Raw genomic sequence first — 16,035 nt, forward strand, 5'->3', positions numbered from 1 at the left:
TCTGACAATTTAGTATACACTGGAAAACACATAATATTAGAATAAAAAAAGAAATTAAATATGATCAATGCAACATATAGTTCATATTGCCAAAAGCCCCTGTGAATGGACAGTTAACACTCATTGGGTTTCTCTAGTGTATACAGAATCTTAGCTGCAAAGGATAGGTCTTTTAGTTCAGGACCATTAGATATTGTAGTATTGCTCATTTTCCAGAGGAGTTCTTTAACTTGGATTTAAAAATGACTAAATGACGTAAGCACATACAAGGAAAGATAGACTATAAAAGCTCTCTAAAATGAGTTATTGGTATGTGTAATGCACTTAAAAATAAAAATTATGAAAATATGTTTGTATCAGCAGTAACTAAAATCATTAGCCATAGAACCAGACCATCCTGGACTCAAAGTCAACTTCCATCCATTTCCAACTGTGAGACTAAGCAACATACACACTCTCTGGAACTGTTTACATGGGATCAAAAGAGTGACACAAACAACACCAGATTAGCCACTCAGTCATGTATCTGACTTGCATTTACTAAATAGGTGTCATGTGCCACACACTGCTGTGGTTGAACATAGAGCGAACAAAACAAGCAGAAGCCCCTCTTTTGTGATCTTTCCTTACAGTTGTAAGAATTAAGCACTTAGTACAAAGTGTAGGAGTTTGATATCATTGCCATTGTTGTTGTTGATGATGATGATGATGATAAGAGAGTTGGGAATGGTGCTTTACTTCTGTTTGAGGGAAGTATTCCTAGTTCTTGGCCTCAAAATGATTGAACTTGGATCTTCACCTCTTGATTCAGATTAAACTTGTTCAATGAATAATTAAAACATGTCTTTACTGATTATTTATTACTTCCAATTATGCTTAAATATTTCTGTTCTTTTAAAGATCTATTCATGGATTAAAATGTTATAATCTTTACAGAATAGAATATCAGTGCTTGGCTGAAGTGTTGATGTATTTATCAGAAAAAAGATTATATATATGCATATTTCATGCACACTTACATGTAAACACAGACTATATATATGCATGTACATATATACATACATATATATATATATATATATATATATATATATATATTCATGCACACATACATTTGCAGAAATATACAGAAATAGCCCCTTATGCATGATTTTTGCCTTCCATGACATTAGTTATACAAGGTCAGCTATGATCCAAAAATCTTAAGCAGAAAATTTCAGAAACAAACAATATGACATATAAAATGCATAGATTATATGTGTGTAATACAACAGAAATTTGTGCTAGACTGCTCCATCTTGGCTGGAATGGGGAGTACCTCTCTTGTTAGCAAGTACACTCTGTGTGCACTGCCTTCTCGTTAGTCACTTTGTGACAGGATTCACCAGAGTCATGATATCAAAGTGCTTGTGAGTAAATAAACATTTTAGAAAACTTTGTCATGGTCCTAAGTGCAAAAGTCCTTGACAAGGCAGATGTGTCCCAGAAAAACCACGCAGTACCCACATTGGGTGAAAAGGTGGACATTCTTGGCTTATTAAGAGAAGACCAAAATTGCTAAAAATAAATAAAGAACATAAGAAGATGTTGCCAAAGTCCAGGGCAAGAGCAAATCTGTTCATAAAACTGTGGAAAAAAATACATTTGTGCTGGGTTAGCTGCCAGACATCGGGCATCAAAAGCTGCGGTCATAGTGCATGGGAAGTGCTGAGTGGAAATAGAAAAAACAATCATCTGTGAGTGGAAGCCATGAGCAGAAAATGTGTTATATGTTTCTATCTCATCACTAGTTATTACTGTAATCACTTACGGCACCCAATTTCTAAATTTAACTTTATCACAAATTATATGTATGTAGAAAAACTAAAATTAAAACAGTGCCAAGGTAAGAGAGTTCACTGCTATAGGTGGTGTGTGTGTGTGTGTGTGTGTGTGTGTGTGTGTGTGTGTGTTTATGTGTGTGTGTGTGTGTGTGTGTGTCCCCGTCCATTGGGTAGAGTGACTTGGACTGTGTCCCTAGCAGATAAGTGGGGACTACTATGCATGTGTGAGTGTGTGAATAAACACACACACACACACACACACACACACACACACACACACACACATACATGCATGCGCACTTATGCACACAAACAAACATAGAGTGGTAGAATTTGTTACCATGTGACCAGAAAGCAACAAAGAGAAAGGACTGAGGAAAGCCAGAGAGGATATTTCCACACTGCTTTGCGTTGAATGAGTTCTGTTTATTCCTGCCCTCTGCCTTCTACAAATAGCTCCCCTCACAAAAGTCATTTTGGAAACTTATCCCTCAAAGTTAGTAAAGGCATCAATGATTTTAGTTATCTTCACTTAAAGAGGGTCATTTATCATCTAGTCAAGTGTGCCTGTGTCTGCCAGGAAAGCTGTGAGCCAACATACATCATACTCAGTAGCTCCAAGGATTTGCTATGCCTTCCAGGGTGCATTTGAATACAGAATTCGTTTCAATCTGACATTTTTACCTCTCATCATATTTTTCTTCTAATTAAGTTCCATAAATGCATCCTTTAGCTGTTTGAGCTGTAATAAATTTCTTTCATGAATTGGCCTTCTGAAAGTCAAAACCAACATTGTGCTGAACTGAAATATGAATAATTTTCCTTCCGTTGTCTTTACTTTGAGCAGTAAAAGACTGAAAAAAAAAAGGAAGTGAAGCAGTTTCACCAGATCTGGAATCTTGAGCATGGTGAATGCATGTTGTTGAACTCTGACACCACGCTACTTCCGTTCATAATCCGGAGGCTGAACAGTTTTGATGAAGGAATAGATAATGAGAATATAATGTTTGTCATGAAAGACCTGGAGTAATAGATCAGAGACATAATTTCTTGAGTAATTGATTCCATAAAGTCCCTATTCCAGAACAAAATAGCAAGGCCATTCATAGATTAGAGAAATAGCTGTGCAGTTTTATTTCTTAATCATGTTTTGTTTCATTGTACTGTCAAGGTAAGTAAGCATGTTCTATGTTGGAACTGAAATAACCAAGAAAAAATTTTACATTTATTAATATTGAAGTTGGTACTTTAGTAGGTACTTAAACACAAGACTCATCTGCATCCATTGAATCATAAGGCATAGATGAGACTCTGTGTAAATAAGATTAAAGCATTGCCATAGACAAAATATCAGGCATTAGCTTGGTAGACTCAATTTTGCAATAATTTGGCTCCTATATTTAATAGTCACAGTGATGGGGTCCAGTTCAGATAATAGTGTTCAATGTGTTAATCATTAATTTTATATTCTTCTTTCTCATTTCCCTTTAGGCCTTTATAAAGTGGGAATTGCTTTCTACATCTTGAATTCACTACTATAATTTGTATACTAAGCATTGATTGAAACTAGTTTAAGTAGCATGGTAGCAGAGTTGAACTCCTTATCACTGTGAAGTTAGTGGGCCACTGAGTTAATGCTCCAATCATATTTATTATAAAACTATAATAATGTGGTTATGATTCACTACCTTTTTTCAAGGTTATACCTGTTTGAAGACAGACTGTACTCTGAAAATGGTTTTCTTTTTTCTTTTTCTGTATTCAGAGCTTTGTTAGGAGGAAAAAGGGGAGGTGGGGAGAGGAGAGCCAGGCCTGGAGAGGAAAGCATGTGCAGAGAGAGGGAAAGATGGTAGGGGAAGAGACAGAGCAGAACAGAGAAAGAGCACAGCTTTCTTATTTTTTTTAATAATTTTTTTATTGTTACAATATCCTAACCCAAACATGTCAGTGGTGCCTTTCTCCTCCAAAAGAAACACCAGCTATTGCTTCAAACCCAGAATTATACATGCAAAACTACCCAAAACAACTACTTAATTTCATAAATGAGGAATCTGAGATCCAATGAGTTGATTAGATTGATGATGCTGAGAGAGGTATTAGGGTTAGAACTGGAATATAGAGTCTGTTTTTGAGACTTCTGGGTAAAGACTCTATGAACCTGCCTTGCTAAAATGGGGTAATAATTGATGTTTCTTTATTCACATTAGTAAACGGCTTACATTCATCCATCCACAATGCCCTTTCTCTCTCCCTGTGCAGTATCGTCATGCACCCCTGCAAAGACATTCTGATCTCCTGCAGTGAGGATCGCCTCTGGAAGATGGTGGGCCTCCCAAAGGGCAATGTGCTTCTTACAGGATCTGGCCACACTGACTGGCTGTCAGACTGCTGCTTCCACCCCAGGTCAGTGCACACAATCCCTATACAGCCTGATTCCATTTGGGAAAGTGACTGATCTGCTGTTATACTCTATAGCTTTGAAAGAACAGCTGTTTATTCTCTCTGAAATTTTACACCCTCCTCACAATGTAGAGTGATGTAGATAAATGTGCCTTTGGATTTCATTATATTGACTGTAGGTTTGTTGCCTTTCATATTAATACATGTGAAACTCAGTCCACAGGCTGACACAGTTAGCAAGAGTAACAAGCTTTCAAGGACAGGCACTATTAATGCTGCTTATGTGTACCAGCTGAGAGGACACATGGGATTCTAGTCAATAATGCATGCCAGTGTTTATTGTGTCTCTGTTAATCTGCAGGTTTTCCTTTTAGAATTAAATTATCTACCTAAAAGGAGCAGAAGGCCATGATCAATTTCCGTTAAAATCCAATGGCATTCAACATATTACAGAGAACAAACAGACCTGAATACACTTCAGAATTCGCTGACGCTGTGTCTCCAGAAGACTCAGGGAGTGACAGGAAGGGTACTGTTAAGCACACACGCGGCACCAAAATCTGTCTATGCCTCCTTATTAACAACTTCGGCCAACGAGACTGACTACTTTCTTCTATTCATTCTTATTTTTAACAGTTTTTGAATATTCTTATTTCTGCATCTTCCTACTGTGGCCTAATCACTTTTGGCTCTTGGGTTCATTTCTAAACTCTTCCATTTGGAAGTTCTTTTCTTAGGAAGCTTCCTTATTAAGTCATTTTCACGTTTTCACCAAGTTCCTTGTGCATTAACCATTTTTGAAATTAGATTGAAAAAATAAATAAGCTTATTCAGAAATCTGAAAAGGCAATGACAAGACTGAGTAGGGTTTTTTTTTTTTTTCTTTTTAGTCATTTTCAAAAGCTTCCCAATGTTTAATTCATCCTTACTACTATATACTTGAACTTAATTTACGAACGTGTCATACATCTCTCATCTGATCAACAGAGATGTTGCCACCCTCTCACCCCTGAGAAGCACAGAGCCCATCTTGTAAGTAGAGACAACACAATTAGAAGAGTGGCCTATCACTTCAGTAGCTCCTAGGCATACTGATCAGATTCTGATAATGCCCTGTTACCATGACAGCCAGTGACTCAGATGTTTTCTCATTAGTGCCTGAGCAGCAATGGTCCCTTTAATAGATCTTTCTGTTTCCTCAGTCAATTACTGAAATTAAAATGAGGTTAGATATATCATTATTCACTTTTAATAGGAATTTACATTCAGTTCTTTCTTATGGCAGGGTAGTTGTGAATGCTGTTGTACTTTTTTTTTTTTAATAGTGCCTCAGCTGAAAACAATGGGAAATACGTTGTTAAGGGAGCAATTTAAATGGCAAACGTTCTTCTGCTATACTTGAAGACACGATTATTAAAAACAACTACCAAAACTATTTTTTAAAATTTTCTTGGGGTGGAGATAAATTCTGAAAGAGTTTATCGTTCAGACCTCAAACATTTTATAGTACTTAATATTTGTAGATCATCACTAGAGACTGTATTCATATAAAACGTGTATTTAGAAAGTAATAGACTCATAATTTCTGAAATTTAAGTCAATTTAAATTTGTGACATTTGGGTTTTCACTTTGTTTAAGTTAGTCTATGAAAATAACTTATAGTTGAAGATACTATTTTTTTCTGTCTTCATATATATTTTAAAACTTGACTTGTTGGGAATAAGAAGGCTTTCAGTGGGAAGGATAGTGGGGCAAAAATGATGGAAAGCTGTTACATATATGTATGAAATGATCAACCAAAATTTTAAAAGTGAAAAATGTCAAACTTTCAAAAAGTTCGTTTTACCCCTTATATTTTAATCTAACTTGATCCAATGGAATCAATCATAGGTAAGTAATGTAATCATAGTATCCCTCAGCTCAAACTACGATTGAGTTTTTTTCCTTAGACAACACTGTGGGCAAAGATAAAACGTGTTAGCATTGGCTCACCTCCTGTTCCACTCAGCTCGTAAATTTCTTGTCAATTTGTATTGCTCATTTTGGGTGGCTTCTATAACTTTGAGTAGGATACATCCTCAGTCAACTTCAGAGCTACTTAAAAAAAAACATATTAAAGGATGAACCATTTTTCTAAAACATATTCTCCACTAAAGCCATTGAAACTGGCAAAAAACAGTATTTTTATTGATTCTTCAAAATTTTTCATACAATGTGTTTTGATGACCTCCAACCCCATTCCTCCCCTTAACTTCTCCTAGATCCATATCCACCTCCCCAACCCTTCCCAATTTCAACTCCCTGATGTCTTTTTAAAAATTAACCCACAGAGTCTAGTTTTTCCTACCCATATAACCCTGCATGTGGGGCTGTCCACTGGAGTGTGACTACCCTACCAGGGGCCTACCCTGAAAGAAAACCGACTTTTCCACAGCAGCCATCAACTGTCAATACCTTCTCAGTTAGGGGTGGAGGCCCATGCACCCCTCCTCCTTTTGTGCTAGAATGTTGACTGGCGTGATTGCCTGCAGGTCTTGTGCATGCAGCCACAGCTGCTGTGCATTCATGAGTACAGCTGTCCTGTCGCATCCAGAAGACACCATTCCACTCTGGTCCTCCTGACCTCCAGTTCTTATAATCATTTTATTCTCCTTTCCATGATGGTGCCTGAGCCTTGGGGACAATTTGATAATATCGTTCCATTTGTGACTGAACAATCTACCAACACTTAGTCTTTGCTCTTCCATCCATTGTTAGTTTCTGTGTTAACAACCATTGACTGCACAAGGAAACTTATCTAGTGAGGTCTGAGAGATATATTAATGTATGCTATAAATATATTAATTTGAAGAACACTTTGATATGGTGTCCATTTAGCAGGATAAACGTAGCAGGTTTACCCATTGGACCTGTGAGTTTTCAACTATATATTTTTGGCCAGATTTACAGTACCAAGCATGCATATCATCTATCTTAGGGAGTGGGCCTTAAATCCAATCAGAAAACAGTTGGTTACTCCATAACATTTGTGCCACCATTGTATATGTGGGCATATCTTGTCACACTGGTTGTTATTGTAGTTTACAACATTCACAGCTGGGTAATAGTGCTGAAGATTTTCCCCTCCAACATACCTCATAGTTTCCAACGAAGAGGAAGCTTCCTGGCCAGAACTGTGTCCCATTGCCAAAGTGTGTTGTATCTTCAGAAATAGGGTCTTATTGCCAAGTTCTTGTGGACAAAAGAGCTGTAGCAAGAGCTACTTTTCTTCATGCACACTGACTTAACTAAAAAAAAAAAAAAAAAAGAGAAGCTGGGCTAGAAAGATGGGTAGGCAGTTAAGAATGCTTTACTGATCTTCCAGAGGCCCCAAGTTTGGTTCCTAGCACCCATGTCAGGTGGTTCATAACCACCTGTAACTCCTGCTTCAGGGGACCCAATGACTCCTTTCTGACCTCCACTGGCACATACATACATGACATACAAAACACAGGTACACACAAACATACATTTAAAAAAAGTAAAATTTAAAAAATTTTAGAGTCAATCCTACTTGATGTGTCAGCAGAACACCTGACTAGCCAAAGTTCGTCATTGTTTCCTGTCCCCATTTTGCCAGCAAACATCTCAAATACATAAACAGTATAACAGTTATCACACTGTTAGCACTGGACAAGGGAGGGTTACAGGTGATAAAACAAACCTAATGCCTCTTGAAGTCTCAGGTAATATAGTAAAAGAAAATATGTAGGAAACAGAAGACTTTACAAAGAATGGCAAAATTCATAGTCATTGGACTCAAATATTAAAGCCTTGAGAAAGATATAGCCTGTGATGTAATCCAAAGTACACTGAAAATGGAAGAGTATTGAATATATTTAATAGATAGTAGATTGCCCTTCTACTTCATTAATGGACCACACAGAAAGCTTTAGGTCATTCGTGATTTTTTTTATTTAAAATTTTAACTTTTTGATAATTTCATACATGAGCGCTGTATTTACATCCTTTCCACTCCTCCCTCTTCCCTCCAACTCCTGTGGTCTCTTACTCCCTCTCAAATTCATGATCTCTTGTACGTAATTATTATTGTTTTATATGTGTGTGTTATCTTCAAGAGTACGTGTGTTTAGGATTGACCCCTTTGTATTGAATAACCTAGCAGGGAGCTCACTTGTAGACAAGACAGACTCCCCCTCTCTGAGCAGCCATTGATTGACTGTAGGGCTTGACATCCGACTGATTGAAATCCAGGGCCAGGACTCTTATTTCTCCCTCCATGTTAGCATGTCAACTGGTGTCATTACACAGGTGATATTCATGAAACCATGTTGTTACGATTTCAAAGGACTGGCTACAATAAAGCCACCGCAGGGGTAAAAGTGTCACAAACTCTCTCGGAAGACAGACGAATGAGAAAGTCGAGACAATTAGTCCCTCCTACCGCAGATGGAAGTCTCACACCCCTCTTAAGTAAGATTGCATCTGTCACACAGACAACAAAAACAGACAAAAATGGAAGCCGTTAGTGTAGTACAACCAACCAACTGTACAAAAAAACCAACTTCCCATATTTTTAAAGTTTTCTTTTTTTTGAGAATTTTGTACCTGTATATAATTAAATATAATCAAATCTGTCTCCTATCCTCATATCCCTGAAACATACCCACCTTCTAAGTCTTTTTTATTTTTGTAAACTCACCAAGTCCGGTTATACCTCTGCCTGTTTGTACATTGGCATGAGCACGGAAATCCTACCAATTGTCATAAACTCAATAAAGAAGGGTTGTCTCTCCCCTGGCTGCTATCAACAGCCAATATTTCTTCAGTAATGAGTTGGGATTTTGGTTGGCTTGATCTTGTGTAGATCGTGTGCAGGTGAGCACAGCTTCTGTGAGTCTGATTGTGAGAGCCATGTCATGTCCATGAGACCGCCTTCCATAGTCCCCTCCCCCAGCCTCCAACGCTTGTGTTATTTCCATCTCCTCTGCAATGGTGGTCACCTAGCCATGGGGTGGTGGTAAGGATGTGTGGAGGATATTAACATTGAAATCCCATTTACTGCTCAGCACTTGGTCTTTTATCTTCAGCAGTGTGGCCAATTATTTTTCTTTCCATTCACTGCTGTACACTGCAAAGTGAAGCTTCTATGAGCAGCCCAGGCCTACAAATATAAACATAAATATTCAGAAGACAATTTGACAGCATGACCATTTATCAAAACAATGAAGCAGGTTCTACTCTACACCTATGGCCTTAGGAAGTATGCCATCCACAGACTTCTTACCAGGACTACAGTACCAAACATGAAATCTCTTCCTGTGGAGCAAGCCTCAGATCCCATGAGAAAGTGGTTAGCTGTTAGCTACACTTTAATAGCCTTGACTCTGCTGCTGCAGTAGGCACATTTTGCCTGACAGCTTTGAACCACAGCATGGAGGATCCAGTGCTAGGAAATGGAATTCAGCTGCATGTTTGTAAGAATACAACGTACAATGAGAAGTCTTGTGTTTGAAAAGCATGGGAAATGCAGACAAGGCAACTTTAAAGACCTTTGTTATATGTTACTAGATAGTAGATGTTAAACACACTTTAAATGATTACATATAACCAAATACCTCACAAACTACATATGTTTGCACAAATCTTCTAAGCCTATTAAGCAGATTTTGTAAGTCAGAAATAGTGATCAGATGCTCTGAGTCCAAAGAATGAGTGACTATAGGAATTAGATTGAAGTGGACAACATGGAGTCAGATGGCTAAAATCATAGATGTCACCTAAAGTTAAAACAGAAGCAGGCATCTGGTTGCTCCAGCTTTCACATGTGTACTGAAACCTACTTGTTGCTCCGGTTACTAGGTATTTTTCAATAGATGTTGGCTACACTTTCTTTATTAAGGATTATTTATTCAATAATTGTACTTCTGGAATTTTGTAACATAAGCATTAATGAAGGAAAGGAAATGAGTGAGAAAAAAATTTTAGCTATGATTTTTCTTTTGTGAGTGTGTGTGTGTGTGTGTGTGAGTGTGTGTGTGTGTGTGTGTGTGTGTGTGTGTGTGTATGCAAGTACTTGTACTCATTTGCATGCATACAGAAGACAGAGGAAGATGTTTGGTGTCTTCCTTGATTACTCTCCTCTCCACCTTGTTCTGTTAAGACTGAGCTTGAAGCCTCATGGTGTTTTGGCTGCAGTGACTGGCCCTAGGATCTGCCTATTTTCTCTCCTACCCTCTGCAACTCCAGGCAATGCAGGTACCCATGGCAATGCCCCAGCTTTTACCTGGGGCTTAGATATTTTGTACTCAGCTTCTTATGCTTGCATCCTCCCACCCCCGCCAGACCCTTATCTATAAATATTATACAATTATGCGGATTTTATACCAACTGAAGGCATGTTAAATTTTTTGTAAAATAATCTCCTGACTCTTTGTCACGTCAAGATAGTATAACTCACACAGCTTATCATTGCCATATATTCCTTACATTTAATTGGTTCTGTCTGAATGTACCCTCTGTAAGTTCTTTAGTGGGGTTTGTGTCTGAAGACTTGGGGGAAGAAAATTGGTAACTCATTAGAGAATATCCCGTTGTTACCACATAGTTACCACTAGATGGCGATCGTGCATTGATAAGGGAAAAAACCCTTTGCATTTACTCGGAAGACTGATGAATTGGCCGTGGAAAGTAATTCATCAGTTGCTGAAAATGACGAATGAATGGAAAGATGAGGGGAACGTGCACTGAGCTGTCTTTGTACTATTGAAAGAGCGAAATGGATGATACAAGAAGGTGGAATGTAACCTCACTCCACTGGGAGACAGAAGTTGGGCTTTGAAGCCACTCAGAGCCAATTTTCCATGTTAGAATCCTAGACCTAGCCGCTGCCGACTTACTGGTTTTCTTGCCTATGACATGCTAGTTATGACGATGCCTCCTGTGTAAGTTGGTTTTGGAAGGCAAATGCTCTATCAAGAACATAAATGCTAAATGCTATCACCTGGCAATTGTATACCAATCAGTGAGGGTTAGCTTTTTTTTTTTTTGAGACAAGGTTTCTCTGTTAAGTTTCGGTGCCTTTCCTGGATCTCCCGAGTGCTGGGATTAAAGGTGTGTGTGCCACCACCTCCTGGCAAGGGTTAGCTTCTTTAAATTGTTTTTTCTTGATTGAACTCTTGAGAATTTAGCTCATCAGTAGCAATGGATCGGGTACCTCAATAAGAAGGATCCATCAAAATGCTAAGAAGGATCCATCGAAATGCCTGCATTATTTATCAAGCTCCCCAAGGAAGCTTTTGTGAAGGCTTAGACATGCTTCAACTTTGCCCTAAGTTAAACAGGAGACTAATTATAAGCTGAAAAAAATGAATACTGCTGTAAAAATATGTATGGTATGCAATTGTTATTGGGTCTTAAATATATTTTTAAAATTATGCCAAATTCATCATTAAAAAAATTCTATGCACAGAGAGGAGTGTATATCTTATTTTCTTTAGATTTAGGCTATATTTTAGAATCCTTTAAACACTGACACTTTTGGGGTGGTCTTTTATATTTTAGAAATTTAAAAATGTGCAGAGCCTGCGTACCTCTATCCACCGACCTCCCCTATTGTTAGCCCATTTAGAGTAGCCCTGAGCCTCTGAGATGCAGACCTGGATCAATCTGCAAGTGTGTATTAACAGGCCAGGGATGTTCTTAGTTGGCTGTGACCTTTAGCAGAACACTGTTGGCTAACAGCAGTGTAGTCCTGAATGTAAACCTCCTGTCCAGTGCTGGTGTTCCCTTTTCTGCTGCTTGACCAATGCTCATTATGAGAAACAGCACACATGTTCCCACACCTCTCTATAAATAAAAACAGCAAGATTAGTGGCTTATACAATTTCCCAACGCTGCATTTTATCCTGCGTCCACTGCCTGAGGAAGAAATGGAAGTCACAGCATCCTGTTATGCCTAACATCTGCCCTTATGAGCTGATTAATGAACTGAGAATAAATGGCCTTCTCTGTCATACCTTATAGTCACCCGTCTCATGTATTTACATAGTGCCTGAGACCATAGCATGAAGGCTGCTTGGTAAGTGTATCATTTAGTTATTTTACAAATGAAATGAGGGTAATTTTTTATTTGACATAAGCATAAAAACCAAGAGTTCAACTTTTCAGTCCTATGGAGTTATTGATATGTCATCCACCTAAAGGTGTGGAGTCACACACTGTCTTTGGCTGCACAATGGATGCTAACAATCTTTTCAGATTGTTGGAAAGATAATTTTGACATGCGCTTAAGAAATAATGCTGTTCTACTTTATATGCTCTGCAGAAGTGTATATTATAGTTCTGTCCTTAGGAAGATTTGTCACCTTTAGGTGAAGAAATTGAACACCGAGGGCAATAATGCACTTCTTTAAACAGTTGTGTTGTCAAGTCCTAAAAGTAATGCATGAGAGTAAAGCTTTGAGAAGAATATTTCCCATAGTCCTACTGCCCACTGAGAAATACATCCCTGTAAAACCAACATTGTAACCATTAATACACGCATGTTTTCAGATGCTAGTTCCTGTTAAGTAACCTAATTATTAGACACATGACACTTTATTCATTCATACTATATGTACATCTTAGTTGTTTGCTTAATATTCAATAAGTTAGTATTGTAGGAGCAAATTCAATTTGAAAGTAACCCTTCAGATCTCTCTGTTCTGGAAGAGTGGACTTAAAGGCTGATAGCAATTACAACTTAAAGAGTATCTGATATGTGTTGTGAATTGTAAGTATGAAGCAGGGAAGACTATCTGTTTACACATGAGCCTTCTTCCTCCACACACAGGAATGGAAGGTCATGTGATGAGTTAAGATGAGTGAAATCTACATGGAAAAGCCACTTCCAGCTGTGACAATTGAAGCACAAAATGTTCTCCTCCATTCTCCCGTCCTTGCTTTCAGGACTGCGTGGCACAGTGGCATCATTTTGTGGCAGAGCAAGTCACCTCCTTTTTTACTAGTCAAGACAAATAAGACACCTTTGCAATACGTTTCAGGTAGAATGCCTTGTCTGTTGTAACTGGTCCTGTTAATTTGCTTTTAAAGTAAAATTTTCTACATAGCAGAGATAAAGCCCTGAGGATTTTCTTTTTCCAGTAAGTTAGTACATCTGGTGGTTCACACGTGCAGCCTTAAAGTCAGACTTATGTTTGGTGTAAAGGTGACAAGTACCTCATCTGTTGTTTCACTTCATCTGGGAGAACCTTGGCTAGCCTTTGAAAGTGGGGGTAAGCTGAAATGAGTTTTCAGGACCTTTACATGGGGAGATCTATGCAGAGCCCTTGGCACAGTCCTGGGCTCAGGGAAAACGTTATTACATAGCATTATTGCTCTGTCTCAAGCAAGATTCTAACGTAGGCCCAGTTTTTCTGAAAACGATATTGTGTTCAGGTCTCTTGGCATTTCTTGTCTTTTTTTTTTTTTTCTGGTTAGAAAATAGCAAACTCCTAAGAATGTCACCATCTCCTTAAGGACAGAATCTGAATCATAGCCAGTCTGTGTCCCAGGAGGCCAGCTGAAACACTGTACTGAATTATGTACTAATTGTGAAATGAAGATAGCGGACCAGGAGTGTGGACATTTCGTCTCCTCATCTTAGGAGGCGCTTTACAATTTTAGGGATGAACATCCACATACATTAACACTCACATTGGCCAGCCCTTGTTTCTAATGCTACACTGTCAAAGCAGCTAACCAGCAAATGTTAGTCAGTTATGTCAATTGACATAAAGCCACCAAATTCAAAATCTTCTATGAGTTCTACACCAAAACTAAATTTCAATCAAAAACCATTAATAGAAGGAAACACCTCCAGAGTTTCAGAACTGCAGAATAAGACCATTTAAAATATACAGCTATGTAGAATGACCATGAAAAACTTGTCAGAATCAATATTGTTTGCAACCCTAAGACTTTTTTTTTTTTATAAACATTTGTCCCTTTTATTGAAAACAGATCTTTTTCTCATGTAATATATCCTGATTAGTGTTTCCCTCCCTCTACTCCTCCCAGTTCCTCCACACCTCCCTCCTTTTTGTCTCTTGGGATCCAGTCCCTTTCTGTCTCTCATTACAAAACCAACAGGCTTCTAAGGGAAAATAATGATGAAATGAAATAAGATAATAATAAAAAACATACCAAAAACTGACACATCAGAATTGGACAAAACAAACTAGCAGAAGAAAAAGAACCCAACAGAAGACACAAGAATCAGGGATCCACTCATTGGCACCCCTAGGAATTCCTCAAGCACACTAAACTGGAAGCCATAATATCTATGTAGAGGGCCTCATGCAGACACATGCAGGCCCTGCGCATTCTGCCTCAGTGTCTGTGAGTTCTTATGTGCATTGATCTTTTGCTTTAGAGGGCCTTGTTTTCTTGATGTCCTCCATCTCCTGAGGCCCATACACTCTTCCCACCTCCTCTTCTGTAGGGTTCCCTGAACCCTAAGGGAGGAAATTTGATGGAGACATCCCATTTAGGGCTGAGTATTCCAAGCTTTCTCACTTTCTGCATATTGTCTGGTTTTGGACCTCTGCATTTGTTCCTATATGCTGCAGGAGGAAGCTTCTCTGGTGATGGCTGAGCAAGGCACTGAACTATGAAAATACAATGCCATTAGGAGTCAGTTTTTTTTTTTTTTTTTTTTTTTTTTTTTTTTTTTTTTTTTTTTTTTTTTTTTTTTTTAAGAACAGTAGTACTTGGTTCTATCCAAAGACTCTGGGTTATCTACTCTCAGGTTCTTAGTCATTCAAAAAATATCAGGTGTAGGATTCATCTGCTGCAGTGGGCTTTAAGTAAAATCAGATATTGGTTGGTTACTCCCATAAGCCTTGTGGCACCATTACACTAGCAGATCTTGCAGGTATGACATTACTGTCAATATGGGCATTTGTGGCTGGGTTGGTTTTTGCATTTCCCTTGTGTTATTGTGCATGATACCTTCCTATACCAAAGATGCTAGAAGGTAGGGGTGAAGGCTCTATGTATGCACCGGCTAGAATTTTCCATAGTCAATGAGCTGTATAGTTGTTTCCTTGAGCAATGGGACCTTGCTGCCTATTTGGAGGGCCACCTATAGTTGTAGCAACTGCCTGTGTTGTTTAGGGATTCCCATGAGACTCTTTTGGCCAACCACTCAATTAGATGAAAACCCATCCTGCTGTCTACCCCATATTTCCTCCCTTGTCCCCCTCTGCTCTCCCCTTCCTTACTTGGTTCTCCTGTTTTAGCACCACCCCATCCATTTATAACTGTTCTATTTCCCTTTCCTAACAAGATCTGTCTGTCCCCTTGGTCCCTTCATAACCACTGTGGTTCTATGGATTTTAGCTTGATTATCATTGACTTAATAGCTAGTACCCACACAAAAGCAAACACAGCATATTTGTGTTTTTTCTGGTTCCGGGATACCTGACTTAGGATGATTGTTTTCTGGATCCATCTGTTTCCCTGTGGATTTCCTTTTTTAACAGCTGAGTAATAATCTATGGTGCAAATGTAGTACATTTAAATTTTCTTCTTCTGTTGAGGGGCATCTAGTTCGTTCCCAATTCCTGGATCTGTGAATGAGCATCAGTAAGCAAGAATCTTTGTGGTAGGATGAAGAAGCATCCTTTGGGTATATGCCCAAGACTGTATAGTGGGATCTTAAAGTAGATCAATTCCCATGTTTCTAAGGAACCACCACCGATTTTCAGGTTTATTTTGTGTGTGTGTGTGTGTGTGTGTGTGTGTGTGTGTGTGTGTGTGTGTGTTAAG

General features: G+C 38.4%; 1 protein-coding gene across 1 annotated transcript in view; it reads left to right on the forward strand.

The window, feature by feature from the left end:
* The first annotated feature begins 4,089 nt into the window (after positions 1 to 4,089).
* Positions 4,090 to 16,035, forward strand: part of Spag16 (sperm associated antigen 16) — a 443,187-nt gene continuing 431,241 nt past the window's right edge. Inside the window, exon 1 of the mRNA XM_036173632.1 lies at positions 4,090 to 4,226. Coding sequence (XP_036029525.1) covers positions 4,090 to 4,226 — 137 coding nt within the window. The remainder of the gene's footprint in view (positions 4,227 to 16,035) is intronic.

The sequence above is a fragment of the Onychomys torridus genome, chromosome 23 (genome assembly GCF_903995425.1).
Source record: "Onychomys torridus chromosome 23, mOncTor1.1, whole genome shotgun sequence".
NCBI classification, from domain to species: domain Eukaryota; kingdom Metazoa; phylum Chordata; class Mammalia; order Rodentia; family Cricetidae; genus Onychomys; species Onychomys torridus.